This window comes from Trichechus manatus, unplaced genomic scaffold (genome assembly GCF_000243295.1).
Source record: "Trichechus manatus latirostris isolate Lorelei unplaced genomic scaffold, TriManLat1.0 scaffold00057, whole genome shotgun sequence".
Lineage (NCBI taxonomy): Eukaryota > Metazoa > Chordata > Mammalia > Sirenia > Trichechidae > Trichechus > Trichechus manatus.
Genome location: NW_004443993.1, coordinates 12,973,743 through 12,989,577, shown reverse-complemented (window position 1 = coordinate 12,989,577; position 15,835 = coordinate 12,973,743). Strand labels below are relative to the sequence as shown.

Here is a 15,835-nt window from a genome sequence, read left to right as displayed (position 1 = left end):
GGATTCGAGCTGCCAACCTTTTGGTTAGCAGCCAAACCCTAAACCATTACGCCACCAGGGCTCCGTGAATATACTAAGAACCACTAAATCGTACACTTCAAAAATGACTGAATTTTATGGTATGTGAACCATGTCTCAATGAAAAAATGAGAGAACAAAATATAATTTATCTTGATGGTTGAGTTTTTCGGTGCCCTCTTCAAATTTGCGCCTGAGGCAAGGACCTCATTCTCCTCCCCCTAATCCTGCATGGCTCTGAGCACAAAGCGGGGTCGGGGGGGAGCTCAAAGACTGTGTCTGGGTCTGCTTATGTGCGGGTCCACACCAGCTGTTTCCTCGGCCTGGGGTGCGCTTCCTGTCTTCCCTGGGAAAACACCTCACCCCTCCACCAGCTCTTTATCTCCTCCCCAGGCTGACTTCCCTGCCTGCCGCCTTCCCGCCAGCTCTCTCCCTCTGGACTCCAAGCGCTCCACGCCTCCATCCTACCTGCCCTGACCCCCTTGCCCCCAGAGTCTTGGAATGGCTGGAATCTCACCCGGGAACTGAAGCTGTGTGTCCTTAGGCGAAGAACGTTGCCTTCTCCAGCCGGGTTTTCTCCTCCATCAAATGGGAAGAGTCACACAAGTGCCTACATCGCGGGCATTGAAAGAGATGTTAGTATGGAAGGAGAAGACACTTATAAGTTGCTTAGGGCATATTACCAACCAACCAGCTGCCTTCCCCATGTGTGTCAGAGTAGAACTGTGCTCCACTGGAGTTTCACTAGCTGATTTTTCAGAAGTAGATTGCCATGCCTTTCTTCTGAGGTGCCTCTGAGTGGACTTCAACCTCCAACCTTTTGGTTAGCAGCCGAGTTCATTCACTGTTGGTGCCACCCAGGGACTCGACCATATACTGACCCAAAAAAGCCAAACCCATGGCCGTCGAGTCGATTCCGACTCATAGCGACCCTATAGGACAGAATAGAACTGCCCCATAGGGTTTCCAAGGAGCACCCGGTGGATTCAAACTGCCAACCTTTTGGTTAGCAGCCTGAGCTCTTAACCACTGGGCCACCAGGGCTCCAATATATACTGTATAGCTTTTAAAATTGGTGTGTATGTATTTTATATAGGTCTACCACACGCTTTCTCTGTGTTGGCTCATCTTCTGTTTTGGGCATTATAATCTCTCAATAAATGTCTGGTATTATTATCATTGTTACTATTATTATCTCCCATGAAATGCAAAATTAATAAATAGAAGAGTGGTTTAGTTTGTCGATTCTAGAGATAGGGGACCTCATTTGTGAGGTGGGTAAGGATACACTCATTTTCCTGGTTGGCAAAGTCCCCAGCTCACTCATGTCATGGGAAGGGTTGAGATTTCCATCTCCTGGGGCAGACGCGGGGACTAGGGTGAGGTGAGTGACCCATTCATCTCAGGCTTAAGATTTAAGGGGGCACAAAAAAAAACCTCAGTCTTCAAGATAAATGATATTTTAACACAATATTTTTTAAAATCAAAATGAATGCAAAAAAATCCATGACAAACAAAATACCAACTTTTTTTAATACTTTTTTTAATTGTACTTTAGATGAAGGTTTACAGAGCAAATTAGCTTCTCATTAAACAATTAATACACATACTGTTTTGTGACATTGGTTACCAACCCCACGACATGTCAACACTCTCCCCTTCTCGACCTTGGGTTCCCTATTACCAGCTTTCCCGTCCCCTCCAGCCTTGTCGTCCTTGCCTCCGGGCTGGTGGGCCCCCATTAGCCTCGTCTTGTTTTATGGGGCTGTCTAATCTTTGGCTGAAGGGTGAACCTCAGGAGTGACTTCAGTACTGAGCTAAAAGGGTGTCCAGGGGCCACGCTCTCTGGATTTCTCCAGTCTCAGACAAGTAAGTCTGGTCTTTTTTTGTGAGTTAGAATTTTGTTCTACATTTTTCTCCAGCTCCGTCCAGGACCCTCTCTTGTGATCCCTGTCCGAGCAGTCGGTGGTGGTAGCCGGGCACCATCTAGTTGTGCTGGACTCAGTCTGGTGGAGGCCGTGGCAGTTGTGGTCCATGAGTCCTTTGCGCTAATCTTTCCCTTGTGTCTTTGGCTCTTCATTCTCCCTTGTTCCAGACTGGAATACCAACTGTTTAAATAAAGGCGAGGTTCAACCCCACCTTTGCATGACTCACATCTCTCCCATTTCCCTAGTCCCATATGCCCTATGCCATATTTAAAGTCTTTGATTTTTTGTTCACCATGGATTTCTTTGCATTAATTTTGATTTTAAAAAAATATTGCACTAAAACATTGTTCATCTTGACGGCTGATTTTTTTTTTTTTGGCCTCCCCTTAAATTTGGCCCCAGGGGAGTTCGTGACTTGCCTTACCCTAAACCCCACCCTGCTTCCAAGAAAACATTAATTACAAAAGTGGCATCCCCGGGCAGTAGTTTCCTGATATTATTTAAAATATTGCTTCTAGAGTAGGCGGCGCACAGGGCATTTTTAGGGCAGTAGAAGTATTCTGTGTGATTCTGTAATGGTGGACACGTGACATTACGCATTTGTCAAAACCCCTGCTGTTGTTAGTGGCTGCGGAGGCAGTCCCGACTCATGGCTACCCAACGTGTGCAGAGCAGAACTGCCCCATGGGGTTTTCACGGCGGACCTTTGGAAAGCAGATCACCAGGCCTGTCTTACGAGGTGCCTCTGGGTGGGTTCGAACGGCCAGCCTTTCTGCTAGTAGTCAAGCACTTAACCATTTGCACCACCCAGGCACTAGACCAGTAAGCAACATCATGATAAACAGAGGAAAGACTGAAGTTGTCAAGGATTTTGTTTTACTTGGATCCACAATCAACGCCATGGAAGCAGCAGTCAGGAAATCAAGGGACGCACTGCATTGGGCAAATCTGCTGCAAAAGACCTCTTGAAAGTGTTGAAAAGCTAAGATATAATTTTGAGAACTAAGATGCCCCTGACCCAAGCCATGGTATTTTTAGTCACCTCCCATGCACGCGAAAGCTGGAAAATAAATAAGGAAGATGGAAGAAGAATTGATGCCTTGGAGTTATGGTGTTGGCAAAGAATGTTGAATATTCCGTGGACTGCCGGAGGAACAAACAATTCTGTCTTAGAAGAAGTACAGCCAGAATGCTCATTAGAAGCGAGGATGGCGAGACTATGTCCCACATACTCTGGACATGTTATCAGGAGGGACCAGTCTCTGGAGAAGGACATTCTTGGTAAAGTAGAGGGTCAGCGAAAAAGAGGAAGACCGTCAGTAAGACGGAATGACACAGTGGCTGCAACAATGGGCTCAAACATAGCAACGATTGTGAGGATGGTGCGGGACGGGGCCGTGTATCATTCTGTTGTGCATGGGGTCGCTGTGAGTCTGAATCAACTGGACAGCCCCTAACAACAACGACAAGGGACTGCTTTAGTGAATAATAATGCATCAAATGTACCACACGGAATGCAAAATGTTAATCAAAGGAGAAATTGCAGTGGAGACGGGTATAAGGGAACTCTCTGTACTTTCTGCCCAATTTTTTCTGTAAACCTAAACCTACTCTAAAAAATAAAGTCTATTTTAAAACACTGTGTTTTTAAAATATAAAGTATACATTGCCTATGTGAAATATCGTGTATACGAGACACTGTAACCGCCTCTCATCCCTCCCCCGCGGGTCCTCCCTTCCGGTCCTGCAGGCGCAGAGACCCCTCGCGACCACCAGGTGGCGCTACCGCGCCTCGCAGCTCCTGGCCCTTTCACGTCCGGGTGGGCGGCGCGGAGGCGGCGCGATGCGTCAGCCGGACTCGCAGGACAGGCAGCCGGGGGAGCTGAGCCGCGGGGCTGAGGCCAAACTGGCGGGGGAGGGGGCGAAGACATGAGTCACCAGGGAGCACGCAATCGGCCGTGGGAGATTATCCTATGCGGGCCTGCCCGCCTCACTCGTGAGCTGCTTTCTCGGGAGGGGTGGGGGAAGGGGCGGGGGCGAGGCTGGCAGGGTCCCTGCGTGCAGCGGTGCCAGGTGCACACGCGTGGCTGCAACCCGAAACTCTCCAAGTCTCAGTTTCCTCTTTTGCATGCTGGACATACGTATAGCCTCTGCTTCCCGGGTCCTTGGAGTTTAAATGAACCATGCTGCAGGGAGGGAGCGCCTGGTATACAGTACGCACTCAATATGTGTGAGCGCCCACCCGGGAGGGAGGCTATAAAGGTGGCAATCGTGATTGCAAACAGGCCAGAGGCGGCAGCGTGCAGCTCTAGCCAGAACCGTTTCGCCTCCGCTTTCTCTTGGGCTTTAATTTCGCTGCACGGTCAAATGGTGGAACGAGAGGCAGCCGGCAGGGGGCGCGCCCGCTCAGGGCAGAGACGGCGGAGATGAGCCACCTGCGCCTCCCGAGCGCGCCCCACGCTCAAACTCGCGGGGGGCAAGGCGGGGGTGCCGGTTCTCTTCCCCAGGACGCCTAGGCCTTTGAAGCCCCCACTTTTGGCGGACCTCGAGGCGGTCTACCGTGCCCACCAGTTGAACGGCTGTCGTTTATTGAGCGCCCACTGTATACCCCTTATTTTATGGACTGCACCTTCCAGCCCAACGAGGACGGCGCAGCCTTCGCACGGAACAGGTGGGGGCAGAGACCCAGAGAGGTTAAGTCATCTGGGTTTGGGGGTCCCTGCAGCCAGGGGAGAGGGAGACCTTCTCTCACCACCCCCTGAGAGAGATCGGGGTGCAAAGGGGGCCCCCTCCGCATGCATGCCCCACCCCATGCAGACTTCCCTTGGGAAAGACGCGGGTCGGGGACTCTCCGGGTGCAAAGAGGGGATTCCAGACCCCCCCGAAAGTCGTGGCCGCCTCGCGCGCTGGAAATCCCGCGCGCGCGCTCCGAAAGGCGGCGCGCGGCTGCCGGGAAATCTGGAGAAAAACTTCTGCTTTTTTTTTTTTTTTGCCCCGGGCACTCACTCCCCCCCTTTCTCGCCTCCGGGCTCACGCCCCCACGTGGGGCGCCCCCCGCGCGGCGCTCCGCCCCCTCCCGGCCGCCGGCCAACCGCAGCGCGCGCTGCCCTAGCCTTTGTGGGCCCACCAATAGGAGAGCCGGCCGGCCGGCCGAGGCCACGCCCCGGCCTGTGTGTCTATAAAAGACGGCGCCGGCGGCCGCAACGCGGATCGCCGTAGGTGAAGAGCCGCGCCGTTCTTTGGTGTTCTTGGATTATTCGCGTTAAGGACTTTGCGTTTTTTTTGCTTTATTCCAACTTCTTTGGGGATTTCACTGCTGTCTGCCGAAGGTTTTGGGCTAGCGCTCCGGCTCCGTGAGAACGTGTTGCGCTGTCTGTTCTCGGATTTTGCATTTTCTCTCTTGGGACTGTGGTGGGTTTGTTTCCACTGTGGATTATAATTGCAACATGACCCTGGAAGAGATCGTGGCGTGCGACAACGCGGCTCAGAAGTAAGTAGCGGGGGTCCTCGCCGCCTGAGGTCGGCTGGGCCGGGAGGGACTGGGAGGGACTGGGGAGGGCGCGGGACGCAGAACCCGGTGGCTGGCCCGGCGTGACCGCCCTGTCCCCTGATCCCCAGGATGCAGACGGTGAGCGCAGCGGTGGAGGAGCTTCTGGTGGCTGCGCAGCGCCAGGACCGCCTCACCGTGGGGGTGTACGAGTCGGCCAAGCTGATGAATGTGTGAGTCAATCCCCCTTCCTGGGGCTGGGCGCGGGGTCGGGTCCCCCCTCTGCTTTGCACGCTCCTAAAACTCCTTTCTTGCCTCGGGTCTGGGACTACCCCAAGCACCCGCACTGTGGCTTGGGGGCCTTTTTCCATTTGAGAAAGGGAGCTTCAGCGTTGGCGCGCTGCATGGTTTGCAGGCGACCCCCACCCCCGTTTTCACTCAATCCTCTTCCCCCATACTTTGAAGTGAGTACCCCTGGCACCCAGCACACAGACACGTTGTCTCCTGCATGCATGCACGCAGCGCGGTTTCTCTCTTGCTTTCTGCAAACTCCCCCCCCTCCCCGTGCATGATGTCCCCGGCTGACCTGCTCCCCGCCCTTCAGGGACCCGGACAGCGTGGTCCTGTGCCTCCTAGCCATAGACGAGGAAGAGGAGGATGACATCGCTCTGCAGATCCACTTCACGCTCATCCAGTCATTCTGCTGTGACAACGACATTGATATCGTGCGGGTCTCCGGTATGCAGCGCTTGGCACAGCTGCTGGGTGAGCCGATCGAGACCCAGGGCACCGCGGAGCCCCGGGACCTGCACTGCCTCCTGGTCACGGTGAGTGGGGCCCCCGCCCCACCCGGCCACCTGGGCTATGTTTGTCAACAAAGTTAAGCTGGCCTGCCCACCGCACACCAGCTCATCCCTCAGCCACGCTCGGCATGTTTGTCGGCGTGTCCCGTGGGCAGCCCAGCCGGCCTCCTCACCCAGGGAGCTATTTTGGGCCTGTCCGTTTTCCCGAGCAAGAGGGAGGCTCTGGGCCACTCCTGGGGCTGCCTCTGAACCTTTCGCTTCCTTCCCTTAGAATCCACACACGGACGCCTGGAAGAGCCAGGGACTGGTGGAGGTAGCCAATTACTGTGAAGAAAGCCGAGGAAACAATCAGTGGGTCCCCTACATCGCCCTGCAGGAGCGCTGAGTCCCCTCCTGGCCCCAGAGCCTGCTGAGTTGCTGCCAAAAAAATAATCAAATAAATATTTGAGCCCCTCCCCCCAGCACAATCTCCCCCCCCCAAAAAATACCCAACTTATGAGACCACTGGGGGGCAGAGTCATTGGAGATTTGAGGACAAGGAGAGGGGAGTGTGGGGTCACCCCGGGACGGTGGCCTGGAGCGGCGCCATCGATGGCCACAGAGAGAGAGGAGAGGGGTCCCCCTGGCCAGCAGAAGAGGGGACCCCACGGCACAGGCCTGGTGACAGCCGACGCCAGAGTGGGGGAGCCCTGCCTCCCCCCAGCACGGAGAGCCTGGACTCTACCTTTGGAGGTTGGGCGAGACCTGTGGCGTCGCCCACCTTTGTTGAGGCTGGAGCTGCCATCTACAAAAAGGACTTGGCTGAGCGAGGGCGTGGACCCTTGTCAGGATTTTCTACTTCGGGACTTAGAGCTGGGGCCCACGTTGTATGGGTCCCAGGAACTCCTAGTTTGCAAATGCTATAGACAATCTATTTTGTTACCTGCACTTGTTACTTGAACCACTGAAAAGAGAGACAGAAGGCTCACAGATTTCTTCTATTTTTATTTCTAGGATGGCTTTGTAATAAATTTGTAAAGCCTCAGGCTTGCTTTTGGTGTCTTTGTGGATTCTGATAAGGACAGGGACCCCCCCCTACACACACACACACACACACACACTTTCCCCTTGGTACCGTGGCTTCCCCAGAAGTGTTACTACAGGCGCTGTTAGCAGCTCCAGGCTCCTTTGCAAAAACAGTGCCTCTTCTCTCTGCAGCCGGCGCCACCACCCAAGTCCAACAAAGCTTCGCCTCTTTTTTTTTCTTCTCCCTCCTGCCCTGTAGCAATTAAAAGACCGGTTTATTACGAAACCTGGCTGCCGCCGAGCCACTGCTGTTACCGGCCGGCTGGAGCCACCCCCAGCTTCAGGCACATACAGACGCACCCCTGGGGGGCTGGCTGCAGCCTCCACCCGCAGGGCCTCGGCCTCCACCGCAGCCCAGAGAGGCCGAGGGCCTGCCTGGGACCACACAGCACTGTGGGCGCTGGGCTGCCCCAGGGCCCCCTAACAGTGGCAATCTCCAGCCTCGGGAAGAGCTGCTTTGGGGAGCGCCCCCCTACCCCAGATCTTCTCCTTCCCAGAATGGGCCCCTTTGCTACCCTAAGGAAAAAGAATTTTTTTTTTCTTTTCCCAAGCTAAAATCAACAAGAAGAAAAATGCCCCAGGAAGCCCCAGCTGAGCTTGGCACGGCCCTGCAGTTTTGCCTCGAAACCGAAACTGGGAGGCTGGCGCGGCCACCTCCCTGTTCTCCCCAAGTGGCAGGCGGCGACGCCCCCTGCCCCGGGCTGGCAGCCTGGCCCAGCCCTTCCGGCCCGGCCTCAGCCTTCCGGGCCTGCGGGGTGGGCTCGCAGGTCTGCCCCCTCCCCGCTATCCCCAGCCCGGGTCTGGGCTTGTGGTGTGGGGAAGAAGGGGGACTCTGCCCAAAGGGCACGACCTTTCCAAGGGGCCCTGTGTGGGCGCAAGAGGAAAACCCCGGCGGCCCCCGGGGAGTCACGGGGCGGGGAAAGAGTGGCAGGGGGAGGGGGAAATCCCACGGGGGAGGGGGAGGGGAGGGGATCCCTGCTGGGGTTGGGAGGAGGGAGAACCCAAGTGGGGAGCCAGGAGCCCCTAGGGGAAGGGAGGGAAACCTTCTGATGGTGGCGGTGGGGGAGGGGCCGAAGGAATCCCGGCGGGGGCTGGGGGAGGGGGGATTCGAAATGGTGGGACCCGAGTAGCGTAAGGGGGAGCCTGAAGGGGTATGAAGTAGCGGTGAGATGAGGGAGTACCTAGAGGGTAGGGGGCCACAGGGGGCAGGGGCTAGGAGAGGGGCGGACTCAGGAGCCCCGCAGGGGGTGGCGGGAAATGGGGAGAGGGGAGCCCTGACCTGGAGCCCAGAGAGGGGAGGAGAGATGGGGTGGGAGTAGAGGCTGAGGGTTGGGGGAGGGGAGGACTGAGGTGGGAGGATGAAGCCCCAAAGAGGGGGCCTCAATGGGGGAAGGCCTGTGGGGACGAGAGCTCCAGCACCCATGCCAACCCCGCCCAGCGGGCTCCAGTGGTGTCATCCCGGCTCCCGCCTGGCAGGTGGCCAGGGAGGCGCGGTCCTGCCGGCCCCGCCCCGTGGCTGGGACAGCCCGTCCTTCGTCCCTTCGTGACCCTGGCCGTCCACGCGGGCCCTGTGACCTCCGACCCTCTCATCCCTAGGGGCCATCCGGGCCTCCCGGGCACCGAGAAGAAACCACACTGGCGGGATCCCAGCTGTGTGACCCCGATCCAGTACCTTGACTGCTCCGTGCCTCAGTTTCCCTCTCTGATAAAGAGGGATGATAATGCTGTCCTCACAGATTACTGAGGCGGTAAAATGAGAAAATGAAACACACATCCCTTAGATTAGTGCCTCCTACAGACGAAATATCAAAAGAAGATCCATTGCTGCTGCTACTTTGTTACTAGTTGCCCTCAAGCTGATTCCAGCTCATGACCCCCTGTGTGCAGAGGACAGTTCTCCACACGGCTTTCAAGGCTGTGATCTTTCGGGTGCAGATCGCCAGGCCTTTCTTCCGAGGTGCCTCTGGGTGGGTTCAAACTATCAGCCTTCCCCCTTGAATCCTCACAGTCACCGTGTGAATTAGGGCTGAGGCTAGGGTGAGGCAAGGGAGGCATGGCTTGGGTGCAAAAATTTAAAGACGCAGGCACCAAACAAGTCAGTCAGCAATATATTTTCATGCAATATTTTAAAAATAAAATGAATGCCAAAAAGAAAAAAATCCACGATGAGTAAAAGTTCAAAATGTTAAATGAAAACAGCATCAGCATCACTGGTTTCTCCTTTTGCCTCAGGCTCCAAGTCTCCGCCCTGCGTGGGTTGCTGATCTTTTCTTGATTTAAAATTTTGTTACTTTGTTCGCTCACTTTGCAGATGAAAAAAATGCTCAGAGAGGGGACATGACTCTCCAGGATTGAGGCAAACCCAGGCCTTCGGGGTCCTAAGCCCTGAGCTCTCTCCACTGTTGCCTGGGTGACTATGAAGGGTTATGTCTATTTTGTTCCAACAGATGCCCCATTATTATTACTGTTGTTGTCATTGTTGATGTTGATAAAAGTATCAATGTCTTTAAAAATTTGTATTGCAATAAAATATATATAAAAAAGATATAGAAAATATATAGAAAACATTTGCCATTTTAACCGTTCTTAAGTGTACAGTTCAGTGGCATGAATTTCGTTCACCATGCTGCGCAGGCATCAGCACTGCTTATTCTCAAAACTTGTTCAGCACCTCAAATAGAAACTATGTTCCCGGTAAGCATGCACTTCCCTCTCTACCCTGCTAATCTGCTCACCTGCCTTTTGTGGCTATGCATTTGCCTATTAAAGCTATTTTATACAAGTGAGATCAGGCAATATTTGTCCTCCTGTGTTTGGTTTATTTCGGCGAGCATAATGTTTTCCAGGTTCATCCATGTTGTAGCAGGGATTAGAACTTCATTCCTTTTTACGGCAGAGTAATATTCCATTTTATGGATGGCCCACCTTTTGTTTATCCATTCGTCTGGTGATGAACGCTTGGGTTGTTCCTACCTTTTGGCTGTTGTGAAAAATGCTATGATGAACACTGGTATACACGTATCAGTTTGAGCCCCAGCTTTCAGTTCTTTTGGGTATATACCTAGGAGCAGAATTGCTGGGTCACATGGTAATTCTATGTTAAACTGATAAAAGTATTAACGTCTTTCTAACTGAGCCCAACCACGATCAGGAATTTCACCAAGTGAGTAACGTTGGTGGTGTGTGCTCAGTCCTCCCTGTGTGCCCTGTACTGAGATGAACACCTGCCATCCAGGACACCACACTGTGACGAGGAGGCTGCCGCCACCCCATTTTCCAGAAGAAGAGACTGAGGTCCTGAGTGGTGGAGCCTCAGCCTGGCCAGGAGTCTTGGATTGTCAGTGGCTGGCTAGTCAGCACCCGGGGAAGGTCCTAGCCGGCTGGCCAAGAATTAGCCAAAGAAGCTATCATGCGGGCAGCAGAATGGGGACAAGAGGGAGAAGGTTGCACTGTCCCCAGCCTCCATGTTCTGCCGAATTCATCCCGGGTCAGGAAGAACTTACCACAGGTCACCAAGGCTGTCACCTGCTGCAGGCCCTGTCCTGGGCTCGCATCCCTGGGGAATGGGTGCCAGGATGCACGTGTGTGCGTGCGTGTGTGTGTTTTCCTTGGACCAGAGCAGGAGACACTTTGTGATGTCACCCACAGGCTGCAGGCAGACAGGCTTTCCCAGCTGGGCACGCGGGGCCGGGGCGCCTGCTCACCTCCACCCACACCTGCACCCAGGGCCTGAGACACCCCCAGGCCTTCTATGAGGTTAGAGTGATTGATGCATACGCGTATACACACAGTCACGGACTCATGTCCACCCACGTACTCGTGGCCACGGGTTCGAATTCCACCTTCACCCTGATCACCTGGGGCAGGTCGTTTTGCTGCTCTGAACTCACTTTCCTTGTCTGCCAAATAGACACGCAGCCTCCTTCGAGTACATGGTCGCACAAATAAGCACGTGTGTACACTCACAGCCCGCCACGGATACAGATGCGTAATCACAGGCATGTTGACGGATTGGTAATTCCAGACATGCTCCCGGTGCCCACGTCTCCAGATTTTGCAGGCTTCTAGTTATTTTGTGAACTCGCCTTGCCCCAGGGAAGGGGGCTGACCTTATGAACACGTGCTGGGGACTTAAGATATCCCTATACTTTAGGGGGAGACCAGATGGCTCAAATGGTTGAGTGCTCAACTTCTAGCCAAAAGGTTGGCAGTTTGAACCACCTAGAGGTGTCTTGAAGACAGGCCTGGAGATCTGCTTCTGAAAGGTCACAGCCTCAAAACCCCTACAGAGCAGTTCTACTCTGCACACATAGGGTCAATATGAGTCAGAACCAACTCGACAGCAACTAATAACAAGACATGGGGCGGGGGAGTCCCTGAGTGGGTGCAAATGTTAACACCCTCTGCTGCTAACTGAAAGGTTGGAGGTGCAAATCCACCCAGAGGTGCCTCAGAAGAAGGGGCTGGAGATCTACTTCCAGCCTTTGAAAACCCTATGGAGCACAGTTCTACTCTGACACACATGGGGTCACCGTGAATCAGAATCAGCTCGACAGCAACTGGTTAGACTTGAGGACCAAGCTTGGAGGGGGTGCATGGTACGGAAAATATGGCAAAGATGTTGGAAAGGCACAGGGAAGAATAGCATCGTAAGAGCGGACGTTGCGTCGGACTAGGCCTTCACTGGTGTATGTCTTTTGTTTTTAAAATAATTGATTTGATTTGATTTTGTTGTTGTTGGGAATGTCCACAGCAGAACACGCACCATCTCCACAGTTTCTCCGTGTCCGATTCAGTGACGTAGATGACAGTCTTCAAAGTGTACAGCTATTCTCACCCTCCTTTTCCGAGCTGTTCCTCCTCCATTTACCAGGTTGTCTTTTCGTCCTGCCAACACCTTTACAAGGTAGATACTATTTTACCTGCTTTTCACAGAAAGGGACCATGACCCATCCAAGGTCACACAACTGGACGGTGGCAGGGCCAGGGTTCAGACCAAGGCCTGTGCGCATCAAAGGTTGACCTTTTTTTTAATAAAGATGTAATTCACATACCATAAAACTCACTCTTGTAAAGCATGTAGTTCAATGGTTTTTAATATATTCAAAGGGTGTGCAACCATCATACATACAGACATACCCTATTTATGACAATCCCATGTGTGTCAAAGCAGAAATGTGCTCTGTAGGGCTTGCAGTGGCTGATTTTTCAGAAGTAGATCACCAGGCCTTTCTTCCGAGGCACCTCCAAGTGGACTCGGACCACCAGTCTTTCTTCAGGAGCAGCCGAGCACATCACTGTTTGCGCCACCCAGGGTCCCCTAGGCAACCACTAATCTGCTTTCTGTCTCTATGGATTTGCCACCCTATTGATGGAAGCATACAATACGTCCCCTTTTGTATCTTGCTTCTTTCTCTGAGCATGCTGTTTTCAAGGTTCATCCACACTGCGGTGTGTATCGGAATCAAAGTCTGAACTTTTAACTCCTGCGCTGTGTCCGTGCTCCCCAGTGAGTCTACCTGGGATGCCCAGCAGTATACTAACCCACTCGTGTGAGTGGATATGGATGTGCACAAAGGCAGCCACAGCCATCCACACAATTCATATTGAGAGCCACGTACTGACATTGCACACACACATCAGACCCAGAAACTCACTCGACACCGTTCCTTTTACCTCTGACCTGCGCACAGGCTGCTCCTGTTCTCAGCCCTGAGAACCCCTGCCCACCTAGGAGCCTTCCCATCTGCACCCCAACTCAGAGGGGCAGAGGTGCTAATTCTCCACCCAGCTCTGCCTCTCCCTGAGAAGCGTGGCCCTACATCTCCCCTCCTGAGAGCCTTGGAAACCTACATTCTGTCCTATAGTCACTGTGAGTTGGAATCCACTTGACTGCAGTGAGTTAGGGTATAGCTAAGGAGCCCTGGTGGCACAGTGGTTAACCGCTCGGCTGCTAACCAAAAGATCAGCAATTCGAACCCCCGAGTCGCTCCGTGGGAGAAAGATGTGGCAGTCAGCTTCAATAAAGATTACAGCCTTGGAAACCCTATGGGGCAGTTCTACTCTGTCCTATAGGGTCACTATGAGTTGGAATCAACTCCATGGCAATGGGTAGGGTATAACTGAGGCTCCCCGGGGGGCACAAATGGTTAAGCACTCAACTACTAGCGGAAAGGTTGGCGGTTTGAACCCACCCAGTAGCGCCTCGGAAGACAGGCCTGGCGATGCTTCCGAAAGCTCACAGCCTCGAAAACCCTATGGAGCAGTTCCACTCTGCACACACGGGGTCGCCACGAGTCGGAATGGACTCCGCAGTGGCTAATAACAAATGGATATAACAGAAGGGGAAGCAGCAGGTGGGAGTGGGTGGGACAGGGTTGTCCCCAGCCCCGAGGTCTGCCTATTCAGAGCCGTGGGTATAGATGGCCACAGGTACACACTCATGTACACGTGTACTTGCAAACGTGGACAGTCTGTGTTCACAGATACTCAGACATGTAAATGGCAGAGACACACACACACGCGCGCACACCCTTACTCTCCTGCTACACTTTACCACACATAAAAATACTCAGACATGTATGCCCACTCACACATGTTCCGGCACACACGAGCTTGAGTGAGAACTCATGTTCATATTCTACACGCAGATACACGCGTGTGCACACAGACAGCTGTCTGTTTATGCTGTCCTCTCTTGTTTGCCCAGCGATCCCACAGCCCTCGCACACAGCAGGGGCTCCGGAAGTATGAAATAAATGCATACCCACCATCCCAGGGGTCTGGGCACACAAATGCACACATTCCCATATGAACACCTCTACCCATAGCCAAGAAGTCCCTGGGTGGTGCAAACAGTAAACCCTCTCAGCTGCTAACCTAAAGGTTACCAGCTCGAGTCTACCCAGATGCACCTCGGAAGAAAGGTCTGGCAATCTACTTCTGAAAGATCAGCCCTTGAAAGCCCTATGGAGCGCAGTTCTACTCTGACACACATGGGGTTGCCATGAGTTGAGAGTTGGAGTGGACTTCATGGCAACCAGTTATATGTGGGGTGGGGACAGGAGCGATCTGCTGGTAGAAGCCTCACCTTCCGTGCGGGAGATCAGGGTTCGATTCCCAGCCAATGCACCTCATACCCAGCCACCACCCGTTGGTCATTGGTGGTTTGTATTTTGCTATGATGCTGAACAGGTTTCAGCGGAGGTTCCAGACTAAGACAGACTAGGAGGAAAGCCCTGGCAGTCGATTTCTGAAAGATCAGCCATTGAAAACCCTGTGGAGCTCAGTTCTGCTGTAACACGCAGGGGGTCAAGAAGACCGAGGCTTGATTGCAGGGCCCCAGCCATGCCTAGCTCAGGGCTGGGCGCACGGTGGGGTAGGGTGGGGGCCTGGGGGAGGCGATTCAGGAGGATCTTAATCTGGAGGAACTGGATAGCCTGGGAGTGGTGCCCCCCAGTTGTGCAAAGACGGGGCCTCACAGACCTGCTGGAGGACTCCCCTCCCCGGAGACCCGGAATGACCCACAATAACAGGCACCCGAGTGACACCCCCCTCCCCAAGGACGCCCACCATGAGACTGTGACCTTGCAGACACAGACCCCATATCTGGAGGCGGGACAGGGGTGTTTCCTTTCGCAGCTCCTCCCTGTCCTTTTTCCCAGCATTGTCCGTCTATCCTTCCCACCCCGCCCCCTCCTCCCGGAAGCCGAAGGTTCCCAGGCCCAGGGACGGGGCGGGATGGGGTGAGGGGTGGGTCAGGGCCCAGCCGAAGACCCTCGTGTGCAAACTTGGGGTGCCCACGACATGCGTCAGCACACACACGTGGGAGCGCAAGCCTGCGATCATATGCATGCACGCATTGGGGAACGCAGCGTATACAGCAGGCGCTTCATAAACATCACTTGAATGGCTGCGGAAGAGGGAGTGTGCGCGGAGGTCATGCCATAAAAGAAGGAGAAGCAGCGGAGTTTTGGGTTCCAATGAATCTTGTCTCCGCCGCCTTCTAGCTAAGGGAGCGCAGCGCGGATGCCTCAGTTTCCCGCTCTGTAAAAGGGAAAGTCTAACCGCCCTCCCACGTGGCTGGGGGAAGCCAGACACTGCAGAAAGCGCTCGGTCAAGCGCCGCCCGGGGAACCATTATTACGCCTTGCCTGCACCCCACCCTCCCTCCAGACACTCTGGGGGTGGGGAGGGGCGCTGACCCAGGCCCCAGACGTCCCTCCCGCCTGCCCTCCCGAGCAGGCTGGAGTCCCGGCTTCCTCATTCCTTAAATTGGATAATTGGAGACAGAGGCGGGGGTGCCAGAGACAGAGAAGTCACCAAGTGGGCGGAATGCAGGGTCCTGGCCCGAGTTTCCCCACACCCTCGCCAGCGCCCCCTCCGGTGCGCCCTGGGCGCGCAGGCTGTGCGCCGGGGACCCCAACGCAGGCTGCCGGCCCCTCCCGTGCGCGACGGTGCCAGCCTCCCAAAGGGGCCCACCAGGCTCGGTGTCTGCGGCCACCCCCAGGGGGTGCGCGCCGGCGGCGGCTCCCT

General features: G+C 54.4%; 1 protein-coding gene across 1 annotated transcript; it reads left to right on the top strand.

The window, feature by feature from the left end:
• Positions 1-5,159: 5,159 nt before the first annotated feature.
• Positions 5,160-7,269, top strand: GADD45B (growth arrest and DNA damage inducible beta). The gene is made up of 4 exons (XM_004378491.2): positions 5,160-5,436; positions 5,565-5,666; positions 6,038-6,260; positions 6,508-7,269. The coding sequence occupies exons 1-4, from the start codon at positions 5,393-5,395 to the stop codon at positions 6,619-6,621; spliced, it is 483 nt and encodes a 160-aa protein (XP_004378548.1). The 5' UTR covers positions 5,160-5,392; the 3' UTR covers positions 6,622-7,269.
• The last annotated feature ends 8,566 nt before the right edge of the window (positions 7,270-15,835 follow it).